The sequence below is a fragment of the Anabrus simplex genome, chromosome 4, assembly GCF_040414725.1.
Source record: "Anabrus simplex isolate iqAnaSimp1 chromosome 4, ASM4041472v1, whole genome shotgun sequence".
Lineage (NCBI taxonomy): Eukaryota > Metazoa > Arthropoda > Insecta > Orthoptera > Tettigoniidae > Anabrus > Anabrus simplex.
Window position 1 is genome coordinate 228143112 of NC_090268.1, and position 24912 is coordinate 228168023.

At 38.3% G+C, this 24912-nt stretch overlaps 1 protein-coding gene across 1 annotated transcript in view; it reads left to right on the top strand.

The window, feature by feature from the left end:
* Window positions 1-24912, top strand: part of MED15 (mediator complex subunit 15) — a 203022-nt gene that overhangs the window by 109690 nt on the left and 68420 nt on the right. The window contains exon 8 of the mRNA XM_067145398.2: window positions 7350-7492. Coding sequence (XP_067001499.2) covers window positions 7350-7492 — 143 coding nt within the window. The remainder of the gene's footprint in view (window positions 1-7349; window positions 7493-24912) is intronic.

Sequence of the window (24912 nt, forward strand, 5' to 3'; positions counted from 1 at the left end):
CTCATCATAAGATTAAACAACTTTATTGAAGATTGTGCTGACTGAATTGGGTCAGTTGGTTAGTTGTTAGCCTTCAGTTGCACTACTATATGTAGTGGATTTGATGCCAAATGAAGTTGATCACATTCAAAAATATTTAAATGTGACAACTCCGTGTCTTTGACTTCTGCAGTGTCAAAATTCTTACAGCCTAGCATCTGTTAATATTTAGGGGTTAGAATGGACATTAATAATAATAATAATAATAATAATAATAATAATAATAATAATAATAATAATAATGTATGTATGTTTAGTCCTCAGCCCAAAGGCTGTTTGGATCCTCAACAGCTCCGCCATCAGCTGTCATAAATGGCCTAGGCATCACTGAAGAGGTGTACTAGGGAAATGAGGAGTGAGGTAGTTTCCCGTTGCTTTCCTCGCCGAGCCAGAAGTTGCTATTACATATCAGTCTGCCAGGCCCACTGAAATGCATGCACCAACCGACCCTATGAGCAACATGTTCACACCATTCATAGCAGGGACTGGCTGCAAAAGGAATGGCATTACTAGCATCACTCATACCTCAGTCACTTTCATCTTGTCAAAGCCAAGGATAAAGCTGAGACAGATCAATGAAAGTAACAATATTGCTCTAGCCCATACCAGAAGACATAGTGCACTGTAAACACTAGGTCCTGCTAGCATAATAATAATAGAGTGAATCCAAATCTGTGATTGTCAGTTATATATATACGAAGGCCATCCAATAAATAAGTTTCCCTATTTTTTTCTCTGCAAACCACGTTTTAAAATTAAGTTGGTACTTCAGGAACTTTCATTGGGGTATGGTGGCTGCACTTGACCTTCAACAGGACGTGCTTGCTCTGTGTTCACCAGTACGATGCTAGCTGTCATGCAGCTACCACTTGAAAGCGTGTCTGCTTATGAACTCCATTCTGTTATTCGCTTTTTCACGGTGAAAAATGAAATGGTTATCAATATTCATCACCAGTTAGTGTGTATTTATGGTGAAGGATGCATGAGCATCTAAATGGTTCGCCACTGGCTTTCATGGTTCCTGGAAGGATGGCAAAATGTGCATGATGGAGAGTGCAGTGACAGGCCCGTTACTGCTACAGGTATTGCAGCCACTGTTGCAATTCGGAATGTGGTGGACGAAGATCAACGTGTTAGCATTGATGAGATAATGAATCAACTACATCCTGGTATGGAAATTGGATGTTCCTCTATTGCGACGATCCTGTCAGATGTCTTGCAGTATCGAAAAGTCGGTGCAAGATGGGTCCCTTGTTTGCTTACTAATACTTACAAGCAACACGGATCGAGGCGGCCTGAGCTTTCCTGCAAATGCTTCAAAGAGAGGAAGGTAAACTGTTTTCCCGCATTGTCACTGGAGATGAAAGCTGGGTGCATCATTCAACTCCAGAAACAAAACAACAAAGCATGGCATCAATTTTGGAAAATGAGACAGTCTCTCATAATGCATTGGCACTGCCAGTGGCTCCAAGTAACATACACATTGGCCTCCACAGTATGCACTAGCCATGAGTCTTGGTAGATGTGCTATTTACCAACTGACGAGCCCAATTTAACACACTGGGGCAAAACACTAGCAACCAGGAACGAGTTAGCTGGAGAATTTATAATGTCCAATAATGGACAAACTATATTGGTATTATAAGGCATGGTATGGAAGAAACCCTGCGAACGTGCACAAGAAAAGGCCAAGACCTCGGCCTCTGTGGGTAAAGTTATGGCTGCTGTCTTTTGGGACTGTAGTTGACTACCTGCCCCCCACGCACTACGGTCACAGCTGAGAGGTACTGCACGGTCCTTATGAAGCTCAGAGCTGCAATCAGATGAAAACGTCCAGGCCTTCTGTCTCAGAAAGTGTTGCTCTTTCATGACATTGCACGCCCCCATTCAGCTCAAAGGACCCAGGATTTGCTGCAGAACTTCAAATGTACCGTTCTACGTTGCGATTTTATTTGACGAAAATAAATATCACACGAGAACACGTTCACTTCCTTGTATAAATGACTTTATTTACACTGTACGTCACAACACACAGTTATACACAGCCGTAAATGACACTATATACAACACTCAATAGCAGAGCCGCCTGAAGTCGATTCTGACAAGTACAGATATCGACACTGACGCGTGCACTATAACATACTCTCTCTTGAATCTGCCACCTGACTCACTTGAGTCCAGTCCTCAGACTCCACCTCGGAGCCCAACAGTCACTCCCAGTCCATCACTTGCCTGAGTCCCAAGAACCAAGATCTGCGAACTTAGAACTGAGAACTGCCTTCACTGACTGACAGCTCGATATTTATACTGCTCGACCAACCATCTAGAATGATCGACTTCTGGAAGAGTTCTTACAACATGTAACTTTTTGATGATAATAATAATAAATAAATATATATAAATAAAATTAGTCAAAAACTTAATAAAATTAATAAGCATAATTAACCGAAATGTCCGTAGTATGGGCGCCAGAGTTCACCAGAATGGATCCCTCGAATTTAGATAAGAGCATGATAAACTGTATATCCCAGGGCGTGTACATAATGCTGCGTACTGGTACATCTGCTGCAGGCCTTACCTAACTTCCTGAAAACGACTAATTAGGTAGGAACTGCACCTAGGTTTATCAATAACACTGATTCTAAAATAGCTAACTATATTCTGAACAAATTCCGTGCATGAGCACCTCATCAACATACAACATTATACATATAATACACACATAAAATATTGCTGGAAGACTCCATATTTACAACAACAACAATAATGAAAACCGTGGGAAAACGAAAGCGAGAACTAAGTTACCATTTGTAAATAGTCCGATGAACAATGTACATGTATGAAGATAAATACCCTTCACTGTCTCTGTATCAATTCGACTTACCGATTCTCATAATCGGCAGTTATCACATCACACAGATACTGTACCTTGTACTACTGTGTTCACATATTTTAACACTTGTTGTAAAGATATATACACACGTCTGTCGATCCTCAACATATAAATTTATGGAAAGTCTGAGATAGCTTTCACCAACATATAATGCTAGGCCGCCACAAGTGCTACAATACTTAATGCGCAAGCACTCTCCACAATCAGCCACTTTCCACAAACATAACTAGACTACGCTCCACGAACGTTTGAAGTCCAGTCCATTGCTGCCGTGTCACTCCAGTACCGTATATCAGCACCACTTCCTTCCCGTACAGTGTGTCAGTTGTAGTTGTAGTTGTCTTCCTTCTCGTTCCTTTACAATCACTCCTACAATCACCCTTACAATGTTTCTTACAGTCTCTTCTAATGTCCTGGTTGCCGCCGTATCATCAACCTTTATAGACATCAACATCCCCCTCCTGTCAGATGATACGTCTGGATTGGTGCTTGCCCACCAATCATGAGTGATCTCTAGTCAAGACCAAGCCCTGAACTTCTCCTTGCTTCCAAGAGAATAACAAACACTCGGGAGTTTTACATGAATCACCAAAATTCCCTGGTACAACAACAAGCTTATCTCATCAGGCTGGGATATATACATGAGTAATGGAATTTCCTGACACAAGTACATCACAACAGACACTGGGGTAGCCATATGACTCATTCAAATTACCAGAGTTATTACAGCAATGTTTTCCCACTCATGCAAAACAAATTACTCATACCTACATATGTGGATATCTTCCAGCTTATAAATATAAATGACAAAACATACAAATGAAATACCGATAATAATAATAATAATAATAATAATAATAATAATAATAATAATAAATCGAATACCGACAATAATATCTCTACCTTCTACATATAATTCGGGGGTGTGATATATGTACTATCACATAACGCCCCCTTGGTGAATCGATGATATCACATATTATGATTCACCATAAAACAGAACTTTATACATAACCTTATAATGACATAACTGAACACATAATTTACTGTAATAATGATATATACATTGCGTCTACTGCATTGTATTCGCACACACGAAATACAATTTGTCCAAACAATAATAATAATAATAATATGGCTATATACACACAACTCCGATTGTTTCATATAGCATTGAACACAATCCCTTCTTGCTACTGTACACATACATTAAAATTGATAATATATACATCCAAGGTGCAGATCCTATCTCTTATATCTGCGAAGGCTATAGATATTAAATGTCCCAAGAACCTTATTTTCAGCGGTTAGGAGCCTATAAGCACACTTGCCTATTCTACTGTCCACAGTATACGGACCCTAATATAAATGGAAAAACTATACATAAACTTAACATTGGCATCGATAAATGAGGAATGCGTACCGTAATAAAATCTAACTACGTCTAGAATGCACTCTATCTCACACACAAACATTCATACCATCCAGTCACACAAGAATCGTACAAGCTTTCATTCAGGACATTCATAAAAAGGAAATCCCTATTTCTGAAATGCGCGGGAATCTCACTACGTTTACTCTTCCACAAAACTATAATTAATGCAAGCATACAAATCACATACTTTTTCACACATTCCACACCGATATCATACAGCACGTCGTTCACACCATTCACACATCTCTCAGAATTAAATAAAACATAACACACTCGCTTGGATAGGCTTTCTTTCATCTCACGCACACTTCCATTCTCACTTTCCTTAAACATTCCCAACACACGCACATGATCTCTGACACAAAAATTTCTCACAAAATCTTCAAACCCTGAATCACCATACAATTTACGACCCTTCCGATGAATCCCCTTAAGCACAAAACTTGACGTACAATTCGCTTCAAACAATCCTTCGCGAACAACGGTCATAGTTAACTCACGCTTATCAAACATACGTACTTCAATTATATCAAGCTCATTCACACCACACTTAGCACACATTCCCTCACTCACCCTCATCCTACTACTGAAATCGTTACCATAATTCACTTCGAGATCACAATCATTACTACTCAATGTCTCAACAATCAATCCATCTTCACCACCTTTCATATCAGCTCCTACTTGCACTACCTTCATGCCAACAACGCTGCTACTCTCGACTCTCCTACCAGAAGTTTCATTAATCTCAAAGTCACCATTTTCACACATAATGGACCTAACTTTACTCTCCTCACGTACACTTAAATCAACAAAAACATCTTCATGATGTATACTCCGTAAACACTCTTCACTTACTAAACAACCTTCATCAACTTCACAAAAAACTTCACTTTCAATTTCAGAAACTTCTGTAAGATTATCGATCGTAACACCGCTATTACCATCACCACTAGCACAAAGTAAGACATCCGACACATCTTCTTTAACTTCATCCCGCCCCCTATTCTGAAAATCTCTCTGATAAACAATTTCACTCCCTACTTTATCAAATGCCTCCCTTAACACTTTACCCCGCTCGTCGATCTTACTGGACAATCCAACATACATATTATCGATTTTACTGGACAATTCACTCTTAAACTCATTAAGTAGCGATTTAATCATACAGAGCATTGAAGACTCGCCTTGATTCCCTACATTCTGAGTTTGAGACGGGGTACTCGGTTCCTTACATATCGTTGCCGATTGATCTTTCCTACTATCAGCCATTTCGCTTTTCTCACTTAAATTAGATAAACTCAATGTGGTGGAATTCTTTTGACTTCTCTTATCCTGATTCATAGTACCCACAACTTTAACAACCTCTCTATTTCTCAATTTTATAATACTGGACTCGCTACAACATTTCTTCATACTCCAGCATACATATCACGTACATATAAAACACTTCACTGACATAGTTTGCAGAATTCCAACCACACCTGACAAGTGCACCTACGCTTACAAGCCTAACAGATGTACCAACCATTCAGCCACACGTTGGGAAGCCAATTGTAATAAGTTGATGATAATAAATAAAATCATGAATAAAATATATAAATCGAATACCGACAATAATATCTCTACCTTCTACATATAATTCGGGGGTGTGATATATGTACTATGTACAAACACTCTAATGAAACACACTCGAAACATCGATCGACCAGCTAGTCAAATGGGTACTCGAATGTTCTTTCAGTATAGAAAAATGTACATGGAAATATCTACAACATTCGTAATGTCTCTACATGTATCTGGATAATAAAAGCTTACAGTAAGTTTCCAGAACCTTTCACCTATACCAAAGAACAATAAGTCTAACATACAAACATTATGGAATATTCTACCGCTTTCGACCATATAGATTTTTAGGTTATACAATACGTATTTGAGGTTATACAATTTTATACTACATATTTACAGAGAAAGCATATACTAGTCATGTTTAACACTTAATAAAAGATAATTTAGCATTAAATAAACTACGATTAAAATATATTAAACATAATAATTGAAGGTTTTACACCAATTACGATGTCGTACCTACGACAAATGGTACCTTTTTCCCCATCCACCTTATTCACCGGATCTTGCTCCAAGTGATATCAGTCTCTTTCCACAACTCAAGTTGCACCTTGGAGGCAAACGGTTTGCAGACTAATGAAGAGATGGAAGCGGAGGTGAACCGCAGGCTACGGAGTCGGGACCCTATCTGGTATGACGAAGGTATAAAAAAACTGCCAAGATTCCAAAAGTGCTTGGACTGAAGTGGTGACTTTGTGGAGAAGTAGTGTACGAGTTGTAGACTGAAAATAAAATATTTCACAAGTGTAAATAACCAGCTTGTATTTTTTTTAAATAGTGAAACTTATTTGTATGATGACCAGTGTGTGTGGGGGGGGGGGGGGGGCTACAACAGATAGCTGCCCTAGAACTAGGGGTACCGTACGGTAATGGCATCAAAGTGATAATAATGTACTTACAGTAATTACATTCCAATTTATCTTAGGATAAAATGAGCTTACATATTTTTAAATTTTGAAATTCCCATTGTTGAAGAGTTACAGAATCCATTTCTTAGTCTTTAGCCCAAAGCTCCCCATCTGTTCTGTCGAAATATCATCCATTCCTGTTGCTTTTCCTATTTTACTCTCCTTAATAGCTGTGTCTAATTCCAGCATGTTGAGTTGTGCAGTGAGATCATTTCTGTCTTAGTCATATTGCCAAATCAGGATAATTGTGTCCTTTCAAGTACAGTAGATTTTAGAATATAAATATATTCTATCACCTACTGGTTTTAGAAACATGTAACATTCTATAGCTTATTTTCAGCTAAAGATCATGTAAATGTGTTGCATTTGAGTAATTCTTACACAGATTTCCTGTAGAAATGTTTTTAAAGAATGTGATTATTTACATGTTTTTCTCCTTTTACAGGGAAATGAAAATATCTTGATGACGAGTCAGAATACTGGTTTTCCTGGACCTGGACCTCGTAATGTAACACCTACTCAGTTTCTTCGTCAGAGTCCTTCACCATCAGCTCCATCACCAGCTGGCTTAACACAGGCTCCCAATAGGTAAAGAAAATTAATTATTTTTAATTTATATTTTAAATAGTTGATAATTCACATTGCATTTTCTTTGAATTTTGTTTGGAAATATAATCTTAATGTTCTTTTCATTGGTTTTTCAATGGCAAGAATGGTTTGAGCTGACAGTTTTCAACTTTTCCCAGTCAAAGGGCAGAAATATTCAAATTTTGAGTTGAGTGGTAGGAAAGAAACAATGTAGGGATGCCTTATTTTAAGTCTTAAGATGCTGTATGGTATGTCATATTTCTGGGTAGTAAACTAGGAACTGTCGTATGATTGGAAGTAGGTTTGAAAACTGAGGTATGTGTGGAAAATCCTATGTTGAAGAGTATTATCCTACTGTAAGAAAGAAAACATTTACAGTATGATTTGGGATATCATTGCTTATACTAATGATTCATTAGTTTGGTTGGTTCGTTCTTATTATAAGTAGTACTTCATAAAGTGCATTTAAGAGGCGGCCGGAGCTGAAACGGCCGGCCACCAGCTCAGTAGTTGTTGTAACATGGGTCAAAAGTTTGTAAGAGTTTTTATAAGGAAACGGAACAAGGTAAAATTATTTTGTTTTTATAGTGCACGGTAGTCTGTGATACACTTTTCATTAGTGTAAAAGCATTTAAAAAAGAAATGCAAATATAGTTATAAAATGGTAGTTAAAATAACGAATCTCCATTATAAAATTGAGCTCTGAACCACGGTTTTCATAAACTTGTTTTAAGTCAAGATGGTGTTAAAATAAGAAGCAAACTCTACCATAGGGAAGTTTATATTTTTCTCTAATGGGCTACTTTAACATACTTTAAAAATAGGGATTCTTTATTTGTTTAATCGTGATTTTAATAAAGCTCTGCTTATTGACTTACGAGTGTCGGCCGATTTCTAATGCTGGTAGTTCAGCCAGTTTCCGCCAGATGCCACAGTGTCACAAAGTCTTGTCCTTGAAGAGGGATGATGACAGATTAGCTCTTACCCATGCAGAGATGTGGTGAGTGAGATCTTTAGCTGCTATCAGTCGCTTCCTCACCCTTGCTTCATAACAAGCTGCAGTGGACACGCTGGCAATTACTTTGTTACTCGCTAGTTGTGGTATGACCTATCAATAGCACGTTATATTTTGTCGTGTTTTATTATACCGTGGTACTATGATTAGTGGAATTTTTAAATCCACTGTCGGCAGCCCTGAATATGGTTTTCCGTGGTTTCCCATTTTCACACCAGGCAAATGCTGGGGCTGTACCTTAAGTAAGGCTGCGGCCGCTTCCTTCTAACGCCTAGGCCTTTCCTATCCTATCGTCGCCATAAGACCTATTGTGTGTCGGTGCGATGTAAAACCACTAGCAAAAAAAATTAACATTCATCGACATTATTCTTTAAAACACGCTGAAGAATATAACAAATATGCTGGTGAAGAACACCATGAAATTGCGAATGAACTTTAAACAGCTGCCTTATCTGAGGTAGGTGTTATCCGACTTTATTGAATTTTCTTTGTTATATTAGTGACACAATGATGCTTACTATTCAAACTAAGACAATTAACTTATTTTTATTGGTAATTGTAGGTCGGAGGTGAATCGTCAGTTTGAACAAGCTACAACATATCTCACTAAAAGAAGGGCTAAATGGCGTAACGTTACAGAAAGAGATGCAGTAATGGTTGAGAATCCACATACTGAATAGTAGTTGCTACTAATGTTACTGTATTCTCTCTGTGTGTATATATTTATAAAACTATTTTAAGGTTTAGTAGAATAAGAATAAAAATGGAATTAATTGCTATAAATATATGTTGGGGGTGTCGTGGCCAGACAGATTTAGGATATAAATATATGTTGTTCCTCTTTAGTTGTAGCCTATTACAATATGGGCAGTGGCGGTTCTAGATACTTAAAACTGGGTGGGGGGCTGTTTGGAATTGAAAGTCTTGGTAACAGAATTCAAAAGAAAAGTAACCATGTTTATGAAAATACAATGGGCAACATTAGCACTATCATTAACATGTTTATTTCAAATATATTATATCTGTAAATTATCAATTTCTTTATTAATCAAGGGATTTTAAAATAATTCACTAAAACTGTGGCCCCCCACCCCGCCAGGGCTAGAATCGCCTCTAGATATGGGTTTAAATCTACGTTTGTTACTAGTGTGCACGGAAACTCACCGCTGCACTGCTTCCCTTGTTCTTGATACGAGGCTTGCAGGCGGACCTCCCCTGTTTCTGCATTACAACCCTCCTTGAGGCTCCGTGCATGTGTCACTGTTTGTAATACCCATTACAGCTGGGACAGATAGAACGCAACCATTTCGGGAACACAACCGTTGTTGAATGAAACGGTTACAAGAATATAACTGTTTTTCAGTTGCAGTGCGGTGGTGGTGGTGGTGATTATTGTTTTAAGAGGAAGTACAACTAGGCAACCATCCTCTATATAACTCTAATCAGAGAGAAAAAATGGAAGGGATCCGACACTTCAAAAAATTTAGGTATCGGCCAAGAAAAGACAAGGGTCACGAAGGGCGTGAAAATGAAAGACTTCATAGGCCTCCTTACGTAATACCGTCAGGGTCGGAAAAGAACAAGAGTTGATCAAATGTGGTCGGATAGGATAGATGAGAGAAGAGAATATCGACTACTGCAGCTGGTTATTCAAGGGAAGATACAAGGCAAAAGAAGACCAGAAAGAAGGCGCATTCCTTGGATTGATAATTTGAAAACTTGGTTCAACTGTTCCACTACTGAGCAACATCCAATGCAAGAATCTCTGATGGTAACCGATCTTCTGAAAGGAGATGAACTGAGCTCGATAGCTGCAGTCGCTTAAGTGTGGCCAGTATCCAGTATTCGGGAGATAGTAGGGTCGAACCTCACTGTCGGCAGCCCTGAAAATGGTTTTCCGTGATTTCCCATTTTCACACTAGGCAAATGCTGGGGCTGTAACTTAATTAAAGCCACGGCCGCTTCCTTCCCACTCCTAGCCCTTTCCTGTCCTGTCGTCGCCGTAAGACCTATCTGTATAATAATATAAGAACATTTATTGGACTCCAACCTATTCAATACATTACAGGATGTTAACATTTTTAGTTAAACATCGTTAAAATGGAGACATGTCTTGCCCCCTATGTGGGGCATCATCAGTCATATCAAAGCACCTCAAAATTACACCAGACATCTGGTTGGGACTTATGAACATGATATGCGAGAGAGAGTACATTAAAAAACACTTACAAGGTCTTACCTTAAACGAAATAACAAATTGACTAGTTACACATAGTAAAATACGTTAGTGGTTCTTAACATTAAAACGAGGCCATCACATGTACAGTATAAACAATTAAGGTAATTAAAGTCTATTTGATGTTTAGTTCGAAGGTAGTTTTACGTAGTATATACAAATGTTGGAAAATAAAATATAATTTACAATTACTGTACACTTATTTATAATTGTTAAAATTGCTGAGGAGAAACATTCCAAATTTGTCTATTCGTGGTTTTGGCTCCAACCAAATTAATTCGCCCAAGGATTCATGAGGTAGTCACCTCCGTTGGTCACTCTCTGTATGGATGAAGTGCCTAGTGCAAGTGAACTGCAGTTTTTATTGATTATAAAATGAGGCTGTGCTAAGACAGAATTAAACAACAATGGCTTCAAATGAAGACAGTTAAAATGTCTTTAGATTCTTCCTAGTTGATTAGAGGTTTGCGTATATTTTTGTTGTTGAAGTGTAGAAAGTCAGTTGTTGGTTGAATGGGTAACGGTCGAAAACTTTTTGTGTGTGTGACCGGGCGAGTTGGCCGTGCGCGTAGAGGCGCTTGCATCCGGGAGATGGTAGGTTCGAATCCCACTATCGGCAGCCCTGAAGATGGTTTTCCGTGGTTTCCCATTTTCACACCAGGCAAATGCTGGGGCTGTACCTTAAGGCCACGGCCGCTTCCTTCCAACTCCTAGGCCTTTCCTATCCCATCGTCGCCATAAGACCTATCTGCGTCGGTGCGACGTAAAGCCCCTAGCAAAAAAAGAAAACGTTGTGCACTGCAATCGGTGTTTGAGCTGTCTTACGTATGAGGAATCTGAAATGGAGGATTTGTCTTTAATTAAGTGAAATGACGGAAAAAGAGATGAAAAGAGGGGGGAGATCGTTGCGAAATGAAAATGTGTAAGTTGAAGCTTACCTTAAAAGCTGTTGAGCTGTTACCTAATTGCTAGGAGGTTTGTGGAGCACTGGCTGTCGCTGATGTCCTGCTCCTCGTGTTGTATGTGTGACGTCTTAGAGGAGGGGAGTGGATTTTAGAAGGCGGGGCTGTGGGCATGTGATTGATGCTTAGGGAGGAGTTGCGTGTATTGGAGGGAGAATAAGGATGCGATGAGTTGAACGGCTTAGTGGGGGTGCTTGGAGAGCTTGTTTTGAGGACGTTAACAAGTCTTTTGTCTTTCAAATTTAACCTATTGAGCGAAAATATTAATTGTTCGTAAAGAGGGTTTCGGTTGTCTATTGGATCATTTAAATTTTTATTTTTATTATATTTTTGGTCCAAAAAAATGTACAAATTTTTGAACTAGGTCATGAGTTTGCCTTATCTAGTCTTTTTAAAATTTGGAGATCCTGTTCGATTGTAGTAAAACTATGTCCGGTGTCTTTCATATGGATGCTCATGGCTGAGTGTTTATTGTGCTTTTGGGCATTGAAATGTTCTGCATATCTAGTTGCAAAGTTTCTACCAGTTTGACCGATATATGAACTGTTACACTTAGCACATTTCAGTCTATAAATGCCAGAGCCCAAAAATTTATTGTTGTCCGAGTTTATCCTATTGTGGTTGAAGAATAGCTTTTGATTAGAATTATGGGTCTTATAGGCTATCTTAATATCATGTTTTTTTAAACGGGTAGCGATTTGATGTATGATGGGGTTAATGTAGGTGAAAGATGCGTATTTAGGCTTATTTATTTTCATTGGGGAGAGGTTCGTGGCCAATTTAAATTTCACTTTATTGATTATTTTCTGTATGATTGACTGATTGTATCCATTGAAAACAGCTATTTCTTTTATGGTATTTATTTCTTTTTTTTTTAAGTTTACAATTGACATGGGAATTTTTAACGCTCTGTACACTAAACTGTAAAATGAGGCTTGTTTGTGTGATTGTGGGTGAAGAGAATTTTGTTTTATGGTTGGAGGAGTGAATGAAGGTTTTCTGTGAATTTGGAAATCGAAATTGTTTAAAGTCCTGGTGATTGTAATGTCTAAAAAATTGATGAAATTATTGTCCTCATCTTCTTTAGTAAACTTGATGCAATTATCCAGGCTGTTTAAGTAAGTTAGTATGTCTTCACTATTGTTGCAACTTTTGTCTATTATTGCTAATGTGCCATCGACATAGCGTAGCCAAAGACACAAACCATTAATGCTGTTTGTTATTTTACTATTTTCGAGGTTGTCCATGTAAATTTCGGCGAGTATTACTGAAATGGGATCACCCATGGCTAGACCTTCTTGTTTATATATTTTATTGTTGAACATAAAATAATTGTTATGAAGAACGAAGGTTAGCAATTTGAAGCATTCTTCTATTTCTAACAGACTTAAGGTGCTGTGTTTTGAAAGATTAGTTTGTATGATTTCGATAGTTTTCTTAGCGGGAATGTTCGAGAACATGTTGTTAATGTCAAATGAACACATTATGTGGTTAGGCTGCAAATTAAATTTATTTAAGGTTTTGCATAGTTCTAGTGAGTTTTTATAGGGTGTTTATTGTGAAATGTGACATGTTTCTTGAGGAATTTTTGGAGGAATTGTGAAGTTTTGTACGTTTTGTATTGAATAAGTTGGAGTCCAATGAATTTTCTTATATTATTATTGAGATTCTTTCAATACGGAAAATAAAATGATTTTCATTACTTGTAAAGACCTGGAGATGACACATGAAGAAGGATAGATGAAAGTGAGGAGTCTGGCACAAGTAAGTGGAAATAAAGCTAGGACTCAGCTAAGGGCTTCGTGGTCGCCAACCCAGACTCCCAAGTTCAGAGCCCATGGGGCCCCCTTTAGTTGCCTCTTACGACAGGCAGGGGATACTGTGGGTGTTATTCTACTACCCCCACCTACAGAGGGAAGTTGCAGTGCCCCTCAGCTGTTGCGTTCTTCACCAGCACCGCTTCAGTTTCATAACGGGTAGGTATACAAAACCGTCGAATCCTTGTATTTCTTGGAAATGGGGTTTTCCAACATAACTAGAATAACTCACAGGTCAGATTGGCAGACTGCCCCGATTTAAGCGGTAGACTCCCGATTCTTGATCCTTCCTCCCTCTCTCCTGATTGCAGAGGCTTATCTCCCGATTTTGAGAGCTGATTTATTATTACTTTATTGTTAAAAATCCCACGTTTTTCCTCGTTGATGTAGCTGGAGAGAACTGGTGTTCGGTGGGCACTGGCAGGGAAATAAGCTGTTGATCTTAAATATAGACCGGGCGAGTTGGCCGTGTGGTTAGGGGCGCTCAGCTGTGAGCTTGCATCTGGGAGATAGAGGGTTCGAACCCCACTGTCGGCAGCCGTGAAGATGGTCTTCCGTGGTTTCCCATTTTCACACCAAGCAAATGCTGGGGCTGTTCGGCTTCCTTCCCACTCCTAGGCCTTTCCTATCCCATCGTTGCCTTAAGGCCTATCTGTGTCGGTGCAACGTAAAGCAAATTGCAAAAAAAAAAAAAAAAAGTTAAAAAACTTAAATATGACAGAATCTCTAACATAATGCATTTTAAAAATCATTTACACATTGCAATGCCGACAGTGAGACAGCACATTTACAACAACAAAAACACATCCCTATAAAGAATTCTGCAGGAGCACAATTACTCATTCAATTATACTGACTTGCGTTGTATATATCTATACGTACTTAACTTCCCGCAACCGAGGCAAATACTAGATCTTCAGGATATTCTCCATTCTACTTTGGCGTTCGAGACCACAGCGCATGACCTTGAGTGTGCTGCACTGATCACCGGGAGCTGGCAGTTTGCTTCTATAAATCTATTCGTCTTCGACTTCAACATATTTATAGATCTTCATATGTTGTTCGATAGTGTTGTGACTTTGTACCTGACGGTGTGTAAAAACTGACCCATTTGACCGTTCTCCACTGTTCATAAACATTGTGAGACTTAACCTATCTTTGCGTGTGCCGTACTACCATTTATAATATTACGTACTGTTTTCTTTTAAGTGACCCACAGTTTCTACCCCCATCATCATTTTATATTTCATCTTATACCGATCCAGAGTTCACTTAATCTTTTTCTTTTTCATATGCATTGTTTTTCATGTTTTTTATGTTTTGAACGGCTGACGATGACCTGGACTAGGGTCGAAACCGGTCCCATTTCTAATTACTATTAAATAATAATGTAATCACTACATTTCTTTCTCTTATGTATTGAATAGGTTGAACCTCTTTTTCAGTTATTCAATTTTAACGAAAATAAGGTGCAAAGCATACAGAGTCTTGGGATTCATCCGTAGATCTCTACTCGGAGCCAGAAAGAAAGCAGTTCAGTCAGCCTGTTTGGCATTAGTACGGCCAATACTGCTGTACGGGCTTCCTTCCTGGCACTCCACTACCATGGAGAACATGATGAGACTAGAGGGGGTTCAACACTGAGCAGAACGACTAATTACTCAATACGGTCATTTAAATACAGCCAGGTCATTGCCCCCCATAACAGCTCTCTGTAAACAAACAGATGTTGTTTTTCTGAGAAAATCCATCCCACGTAATATTCGCATAAACTTTTTCGATCGCCATTGTCCCCCATAACAGCTCTCTGTAAACAAACAGATGTTGCTTTTCTGAGAAAATCCATCCCGCGTAATATTCGCATAAACTTTTTCGAACGCTTACAGCTGAACTATCATTCCGCTCAAAGAGGTCGAGGTGTGTCCCTTTTCCCTCCATTTGCAAGAACAGTATCGTATTAGAGTGTCTTCTTTATTCGTTCTGCTCGGCTGTGGAATGAACTCTCACCATAGATAAAAGAACTACCTGCAGAAATTTTTTTTAAAGAGGTAGAAAGAATGTATATATAACGAACCCTTCTGTACATAACATAATTTTTTTACTGTGTGAATGTTGAGTATGTGTGGGAGGATGGATGAAAGTTTGTGGGATCCTGATTGAGTGAGACTGTATGTGGGTATAAATATGGTAACTATATAAACACACTGTATATTTGAATATTATAATTTTAAGTGGGGTTGGAGGCATGTTTGTGCATGTGGGGCTATGTCCTTTCTCCATTCACCATCCCTAAATTGTACCTACAATTTGTGGAAAATAAATAATAATAATAATAATAATAATAATAATAATAATAATAATAATAATAATAACAATGAAATGGAGTTCAATGGGGTGCTATCAATATTAATGGGGCTTAGGAAAGAAAGAAAGAAAATAGAAACTGGCTGAGTCGACTAAGAAGATGCACCTGGACATGGTAGGAATAAGGGGAGGTAAAAAGGTAGAGAAAGGAGATATGGTGACCTTAACAGATATTGAAAGAGGAAGAGCAGAGTGTGGGGTAGGACTGTTCATTAGAAACATCATAGCACGCAACATAGTTTCCATTAGGTATGTAAATTATATGGAGAGATTTAGTGGTTGTAGGAATAAGGACGATAATTGTCTGAGTATATTCACCATGCGAGGGAGCAGATGAGGATGAAGTAGACAAATTTTATGAAGCACTGAGTGACATCGTAGTTGGGGTAACCGACGACTTGGCCTTGCGGTTAGGGGCACGCAGATGTGAGCTTGCATTCGGGTTATAGTGCGTTTGAACCCCACTGTCAGCAGCCGTGAAGATGGTTTTCCATGGTTTCCCGTTCTCACACCAGGCAAATGTACCTTAATTAAGGTCATGGTCACTTTCCTTTTTTTGCTTTATGTCGCACCGACACAGATAGGTCTTATGGCGACGATGGGACAGGAAAGGCCGTGGCCTTAATTAAGGTACAGTTCCAGCATTTGCCCGGTGTGAAAATGGGAAACCACGGAAAACCATCTTCAGGGCTGTTGACTGTGGGGTTCGAATCTACTATCTCCCGGATGCAAGCACACAGCTGCGCACCCCTAACCGCATGGCCAACTCGCCCGGTCGGTCACTTTCTTTCCACTCCTAGCCCTTTCCCATCTAATTGTCCCCATATGACCTATCTGTGTCGATGCTATGTAAACTTACGGACAGGTAATTTTGACACAGCAATTTTGCAACATGGTAATGAAATTATGGAGATGATCATGTAAATTATGTACATTTTAAACTATATGTTATACTCTGTAAAAGGTTTTGTTGAGTCACTGTACTAACCAACCTTCTTACAATGTCTTTCCTACTTCCCAAAGTTTATTTTGTATTAGTATTTAAAAAATTACTCATCATCATCATCATCATCATTTCCCTTTATCCAGCTGTAGCCGGGTAGGGGCAAATATGGTTCCTCTCCACTTTCTTCGGTCTTTCCACCACTCCTCCTCCAACACTGTGTCCCAGTCCAGGTTTCTTTCTATAAAGCTGCGTTGGATGGTATCCTTCCATCTCAGTCGTGGTCGTCCACGGCTCTCCTTCCTTGGATTTGCATTTCCATCACCTTTTTTGGCATTCTTTCGTCGCTCATTCGCTTTATGTGCCCAAACCATCTTAGTCGGCTCTTCTCTATTCTATCATTCATTTTTTCCACTCCAATTTCTTCCCGGATTTTCTCATTCCTTATTTTGTCTCTTCTACTCTTCTGTATCATACTCCGCAAGAATTTCATTTCGGCTGCCTGTATTCGACTCTCATCCTTCTTTGTCATTGTCCAAGTTTCTGCTCCGTAAGTTGTTATGGGTACGTAATACATCTTGTACATAGTATCCTTTTCTTCCATTGGCACATCTTTGTCCCATAACATATTTCTTACACTATGATAGAAACAACTTCCAGCTTGAATCCTTTTACTAATCTCAGCATCCAGTCGAGCATTCTCCATTAATTCACTCCCCAGGTATTTAAACGTTTCCACTACTTCCAGGGGCTTGTCTGTAAGTCTAATCTGACCTTTCCCTTCTTTCTCCCCTCTAGTCATAACAAGAGTTTTACTCTTTTCTACACTTATTTTCAATCCACATTCTTCAATCTTCCCATTCACCACATTCAACTGTTCTTGAACATTCCTGTCGTCTTCTCCCCAAATCACAATATCATCTGCAAATAACATCATGTTCATTTCTCTTCCTCCATATGCTGCTTTTGCTGTTCTCATGATGTCATCCATTACTATTGTAAACAGGATTGGTGATAGAACACTTCCCTGTCTCAGCCCACTAGTTATTTTGAACCAACTTGTCCTGCCAACTTGTGTTTGCACGCAACTACAACATTCCTTATACAATGCCATGATCATTTTTATTAATCCCTGTCCAATTCCTTTTTGCACCAGACTGTCCCAAACTTTCGTCCTAGGGACACTGTCATATGCCTTTTCAATATCAATGAATGTCATCACTATATCATTCCCGTACTCCCAATGCTTTTCCATTAGTTGTCTCATAATGAAAATGGGCTCTATTGTTGACCTTCCACTTCTGAAACCAAACTGATTTTCCTGTATCTGATTCTCAACCCTCAACCTTATTCTACTTTCCAGTATCCTTTTCATTATCTTAGCAACATGGGATATTAGAGTAATTCCCCTGTAGTTCTTCAAAACTTTCTTATCACCTTTCTTGAAAATTGGGATGATTATTCCTTTTTGCCAATCCTCAGGGACCTCCTTATTCTCCCAGACATTCCTGAGAACCCGATATGTCCACTGCAGGCCTACAGCTCCAGCTGCCTTTATCATCTCCACTGAAATTTCATGTATTCCAGCAGTTTTTCCATTCTTCATCTTTCTTACTGCCATTTCAATTTCATTCATTGTAATTTCTTTATCAATTTCTTCGTCAACTAATTGCCTTTCCTGGTCGTCCATTGAATGACTGTCATCCGTTCTTATGTTCAGCAGCTTCTGAAAATACTCTCTCCATCTATTTCTTATTTCTTCTGGCTTTGTTAAAATTATGCCACCTTCATCCTTCACAAATCTGGTGTTTACTTGATCTCTCTTTTTGTTTCTTAAGATACTATACAGTAATTTCTTGCTGCCCTGTGTATCATCTCCCAATGTCTGTGTGAATAAGGCCCAGCTTTTCCTCTTTTCTTCCTCCACTACTTTCTTGGCCAAATTCTTTGCCTCCACATATTTTCTTTTACTTTCTTCAGTCTTAGATGTGTTCCATGCTTTCCATGCCATTTTCTTTTCCTTCACTTTAATCTTTACCCTATCATTCCACCAGTGTGTTTTTTTGTCTTTCACATTTCCTGATGTTCTACCACAAACCTTTTCTGCACATCCAACCAGTGCTTCCTTAAATCTTTTCCATTCCTCTTCAACATTCCCCACCTCTGTCCTGGGTACCAAGGGTATTATTTCCCTTTGAAATTCTTCTTGTATGCTTATTACTAATTACTAATATAAGTAATTGAAGTTATGCTGAACATTAGGCAATACCATATAGTTTGTCCATTATTGGACGTAATAAATTTTCCAGCTAACTCATTCCTGGTTACCAGCGTTTCGTCCCAGTGTGCTAAGTTGGGCTCATCGGTTGGTAAATAGCATGCCTATCAAGATGCATGGCTAGTGCATACCATGGAGGCCATTGTGTAGGCTCCAATGCCGGTGGCTCCAAGTAGCCTAGCGAGGAATAAGTTAGCTGGAAAATTTATAATATCCAATAACGGACCAACTATATTGATATTATAAAGCTACTCATTCAGGGCAAATATTTCAGGTTCCCAATGGAAATCTACATCTTTATCAGAACATTAGGCATGCGCACTTGAGTACCTGACATATACCATTTTACGCAAATAATCCCCGCATATTAAAAAAAGAAATTGAGGCACGAAATTGGGGTGCAGGTTTTATTTGCATCAAGGTTGGCAACACGCTCCTGGTTCAAGTTTTTGATGTTGGGTGTACAGTTATGCTTTATGTACCTGTAGATGGAAGAATACTGCCCCCATATGTCATATTTAAACAGAAAACAATTCAGACTTTAAATTCAAAACTGCCTTTACAGTTTTAAAAAGTTGTATTTTTCAGAGTAATTTAAATTCAAATTTTCTCGGCGTCATGATAGAACGCGTCATCTGGAACGTACAGTGGTAGCTTTCCGCACTTTTACTCGCTTCAGTGTGTCTACAATGTGTTTCATAGTTGCTAAGTTTGAGTGAAACTGTAATTAGTTTGTATTCAGCGTTTTAAGGAACGCCACATCACCACTTAACAGGCAGTATGCGGAGAAGCAGAATCTGCGAACTCTGGTGATGCCGACAGTTGGCGAAAAAGCGTGGTGCATAATTATAATCAATTCGTACGCACCAAACAATATTGCCAATTGTTGCATAAAATAAATTTCATTATAAAGCCTGTATTGTCGTTCGTAAACTTAATCAAAAGGTATAGTCACCTCCAATCAGCCGTCAACATCAACACACGCTTCGAGCTAACCATTCTTGGGCAGGCAAGGGCGGGCACTCAATTCCTATGAAATTGCAGTCAGATATTCTGCCTGCCTTCTAACTAAGAATTGTTACCATTATCAAGCCAACAAGAACTCAATTTTATCTTATTGGAGCCATCACAGATATTTAACATATGTTTAATATTTTGTCTTCATTTATTAGAACTAAACAGTTGTACTTCATAACATTCTCCATGTTTTAATCGATGTATTCGGCAAACTGAATCATATTTTAACACAGCATCACGCCAGGACTGAATTACCATATTTTTTACTGAACTAACTCAGGTATTCAACATCTTTATATTTCATTTTAATAGTACCAAATATTGTGCTCCAGAACATCCAACATAATTTCTAACATGAATTTTTAACTGACGTATTCGGTAATCTGAATCATTTTAATGCGTTTTTGTCTTGTCCATTGTTCTTAATCTTAATATTATTCGACTGATGATGTCTACAAGATAGATGAAACATGTTCCGATTTTTAATGTTATTTAAATAAATAAAAATTGTTTAGTATCGTAAAGGTGGAACATTTGACTATACATTTTGATTAAATATTGCCAATGCCGATGAAACTGCATTTTTTAAATGCTGAGATCAACGGAGTTGTGGTTTTAAAGGAGATGGGGTCACTGTACTGTGTTGCAATGCAGACGGAAGCGAAAGACTTCCTCCCCTCGTCATAGGAAAGTTCAATAAGCTACGATGTTTCCATGGAAGTACAAGGCATCTAAAAATGCAAACATTACAGTAATCCAAAAAATGAGGTACTTGCACAGGGGAGCGAGCATAATTTGCCTTCATCTTTGAATATTGGTTTTTTTTTTCTTTCATTGCAAGAGGTTATGTTTGCCAGTGATTTATCCAAATGCTTTATTTGAATAATGTAAATTCACCTTGTTGGATACATTTCGGAAATAGCCTTTTTCTATGGCATTTGAAAGCTTTAAACTGTGAATCAAGGTGATTGCATGCATTAATGGGACTTAGAATACTTTCGACGCAACAAGGTTTGGCATTTCTGAATTACAAGAGAAATGCCATGGCAGGAAATCGTATAGGGATAGAGTCACAGTCCTCTGTTGCAGTGCAGATGGAAGCGAGAGACTTCCTACTTCCTTCCCTCGTCATAGGAATGTTCGATACTCCACGATGTTTTAAGGACATAGAGTACTTCCCGTGTCTAAAATGCATACAGAACAATAATCAAGTGAATAAAGCACTTGCACAGGGGAGCCAGCATAGAGTTCTCCTTGTCTTTGAATTTCCCCCCCCCCCCCGTTGCGTGAGGTTTTGTTTGCTAGCGAGTTATCCAATTGCATTATTTGAATACTCTACGTGTGCCTTGTTGGCTATATGACGAAAATAGCCTTTTCCATGGCATTTGAAAGGTTAAAACTGTGAATCAATGTTAATTACTTGCAGTAATGGGTCTTGGAGAATATTTTTTGACGTGGCAAGTTGAACTACAAGTAGGTGGTTAATTTTAAATCATGTAATTCGAAGTCACATTTTTGCATCCCTGTGACTTTGAACTAACAAACGTGTTCGCAGGTGTGTCTGTTTCAAGTGTTTACATTGCATGAAAACAATTATCCACTACTGGTTGTGTTACTGTCCAAGTAAAAAGAGACCGCGTGTGAGAAGTGTTTTAGATGTGGAGTGTGACAAATTTGCATGTGTTGCAAGAGACAAAGAATCTTCCGATCTACAGCAAATCGAGCCTATTGCAAGTTCAGAATGAAATATTTCTCATATAAGAAGGCCTACTTGCTAATTTTCATGGCAAATGTATTTTATAGTAGTGGTAATGCATTTTTATCATCTCAAATATATTCAAGCAAAGTGGCTATGTCTGTTATGTTCAAATTTGCGTAAATACCACGTGGAGCTTGAGGAGCGATATGAAACATTTGTTTATGCCTCTCTTGTAATGGAAGGAATTTTAGTTCATTTCCTTTTTCTTTTTTTTTTCTTTTTTCAAAAAGGTCCTTCCTAAAATTAGGGTGCCGGGATTATTTGCATAAATACGGTAACTAATTCCTGTAGTAGAAACCAGTACTTAAGTAGACTCCTTATACAAGAATTATTCTCTATATTTTAATTGGAGTGCATTGTTTGAGTATTCATTTACTGTAGCATCTTAACAGTATCTTTAGCTGTGGCTAATGTCTATTATACCGGGCCAACTTGTTTTTCCCTGTTAAGGGGATAGTCTGGTAATAAATGAAAGTTTTTCCCTAATTTATCAATTGGTCTGAAATTTTAAACATATAATTTGTGAGTATTATTAAGCATAAATACAAACTTACAACTCAATTGATCCAACAGTTTTCGAGAAAAACATTTTTTTTGTTTTTTAAAGGGTTTTTCGAAAATCATCTTTTTAATAGTAAATTAATTTTGATGTGTTTGAAAAATTGAAGACTGTATCTCATAATATAGTCAAACAGTTTTGTGTAAGGTTTTTTTTTTGGGTATATTTTGTGGTGACCTTTAAATTCATTTTCAAAATTTTGAATATTTTTATGGAAATAATTACAGCATACATTTATCAATATTTCGTTTCAAAATTATTTTTTCAAAATGATACTCAAGACTGTTAGTGCTGTTAGTAGGAGTTACCTCTAAAAATTTCATTCAATTTGGAGAACATTTACTACAAAAAAGTTATACATGTATTTAAGTGTTCAATTTCACAAAGATAAACGCAGTCAAAGTTACACAACACAATCGTCCACCGATCCTTGCTCTAAAGTCCACCTGGGCTGTATGTAGTTCCTTCTTTTCACTTGCTAGCTTCCTCATTGTGTATGGCCGTCAATCTGGATGCATGTCTTCTCCTTTTTTTCGAACTCGAAGCACCGTTTTGCCTTTTGCTTCCTTTGTCGCTTGTCTTTAACTTTGCTTATTCACTTCTTATTTGCTGACAGTGGAGTGGTCTCTGTTCTTGTTGCTTCTGTCAGATAGCACCCTTGATTGAACTTTGAAACAGCTGTCACAGCTAGTTCATCTTTTTCTTGTATACAAATACATCCTTTGGGCACTTTGACCTGATTATACTATGGAGACATTCATTTGCATTTTGAATCCTTCCAGTAGTGCATCTAGAGAGAATTGTATCAGATGCCAGCCTCTGATAAACTGATATCATCCTAACAACAACAGATGGTCTCAGAGCAGTATGGATAGCAGTTTTGTGCAATTCTGGTATCTGGTTGCTCTCTTTTGCCAAGGGCACGATTACAGAAACGCCAAGATTTCTCGCCTTTCGGACACTTCATGTGTTGTGGTTTCTTATCAGTGCTCATACAGTGGTATAGTGTTGTATAGACTGCACTCTGCATTGCCTTAGTATCTGGAGTTTTGTCAACATTGGCTCTTCTATAATAATGAGTCAGCTTTACAATTGTTTCTTCCTTCAAACTTCCATGTGCTTTCTCACCAAGAGTCACGGTTTGTGCCTGACTTTCCTTCACCACATTTCTTAATCCTGTCCCAAGTTGTTTTGCAATATGATTCACACACTCTTCCTTCACAATTTCTGTGTTTCCATAAACATTCAGTGTCTGCAGGTGAATGTGTGTTTTGCAGTCTCCGTCAGACAACAGAGTAGTGTAGCGGAACCGTAGCTTTTCTGAGCGCTTCCATACCCTCTCTGCAGCTTCCATTTCCATGCCTGGAGATGATCCACTGTAGATTCGATCGCAGTGTGCCTGGTGAGTCTCGTACCAAAATGAAAAATCAGGAGTTTCTTCACCCAAGTCCCTCTTCTCGGCAGTGCACGAGTGATAGTACTTGGATAAAACTTCCCAATCAACCACTAAACCAGTCAAAATGTCAATCACACTTCCAACTCCGAAGTTACTGGTAAAACCTCTCTTATGCTGTCATCGTAGCTGACTGAAATGTCAATGACGGATGCATCTGCAAGAACACTATTTTCCTTTATATGTGCCTCGCGTACCCACTTCCTTAATTTTTCCAAAACATGATTGGCAAAAACTTTTCCTTCCCTTACAATATGGTTCAAAATATTATAGTAAGTAAATTTGCTCATGATATTCATGTGCATGCCTTAACAGAATATTTCCACAGCTGCATATCCCCTACCAAACCTGTTGAAAGATTCCACAATTTTCTTGTTTATGTCAAACATGCTCTTGTTATTTGGAGATTTCTACTTCTGAGAGCAATAGTAGATTTGATTCAAAACATAACCACAGTTTTCACATTTCACAACCACTTTTCTAGAAAAACTGAATGTATTTCTTATTTGTAAAGTTTCTCTCTCCTCGAAACATTTACAACACAGTGTATTTTTACACAGGGGTCTCAGAAAAGTCATATCAGCAAACATACTTTGGCCTTCATATTCATGTTCTGGTTCATTTGATCCCTTAGAAATATTTTCTTCCATCTCACATGTGAGTTTTTCTTCCGTATGGTTTGTAGACCACCTCCTGGTAAGCATTTCTTTTGCTCTCCATTTTAGTGCAGTTTTACCTCTGAATTTAGCCATGATTGAACGCTGAGTAATAGAAATAACACCACCGAAACACACTTCTGACAAGCTTGTTTACAAACGACTTCAAAGAACTTATGTTCACAGATCATAAAAAAATACCTGCTTCTCAAAAAACACATACATATTCAAAAGATACCCGGAATGCTCAAGAGATGGCACCAAAGTCCAGATTTATTTTTCAGAGCAAACAAGTAACATTGTGACAACTGTCATATGATGCCACGCTCACTCATCAGCTACAGGCTAGTATTTAATTATA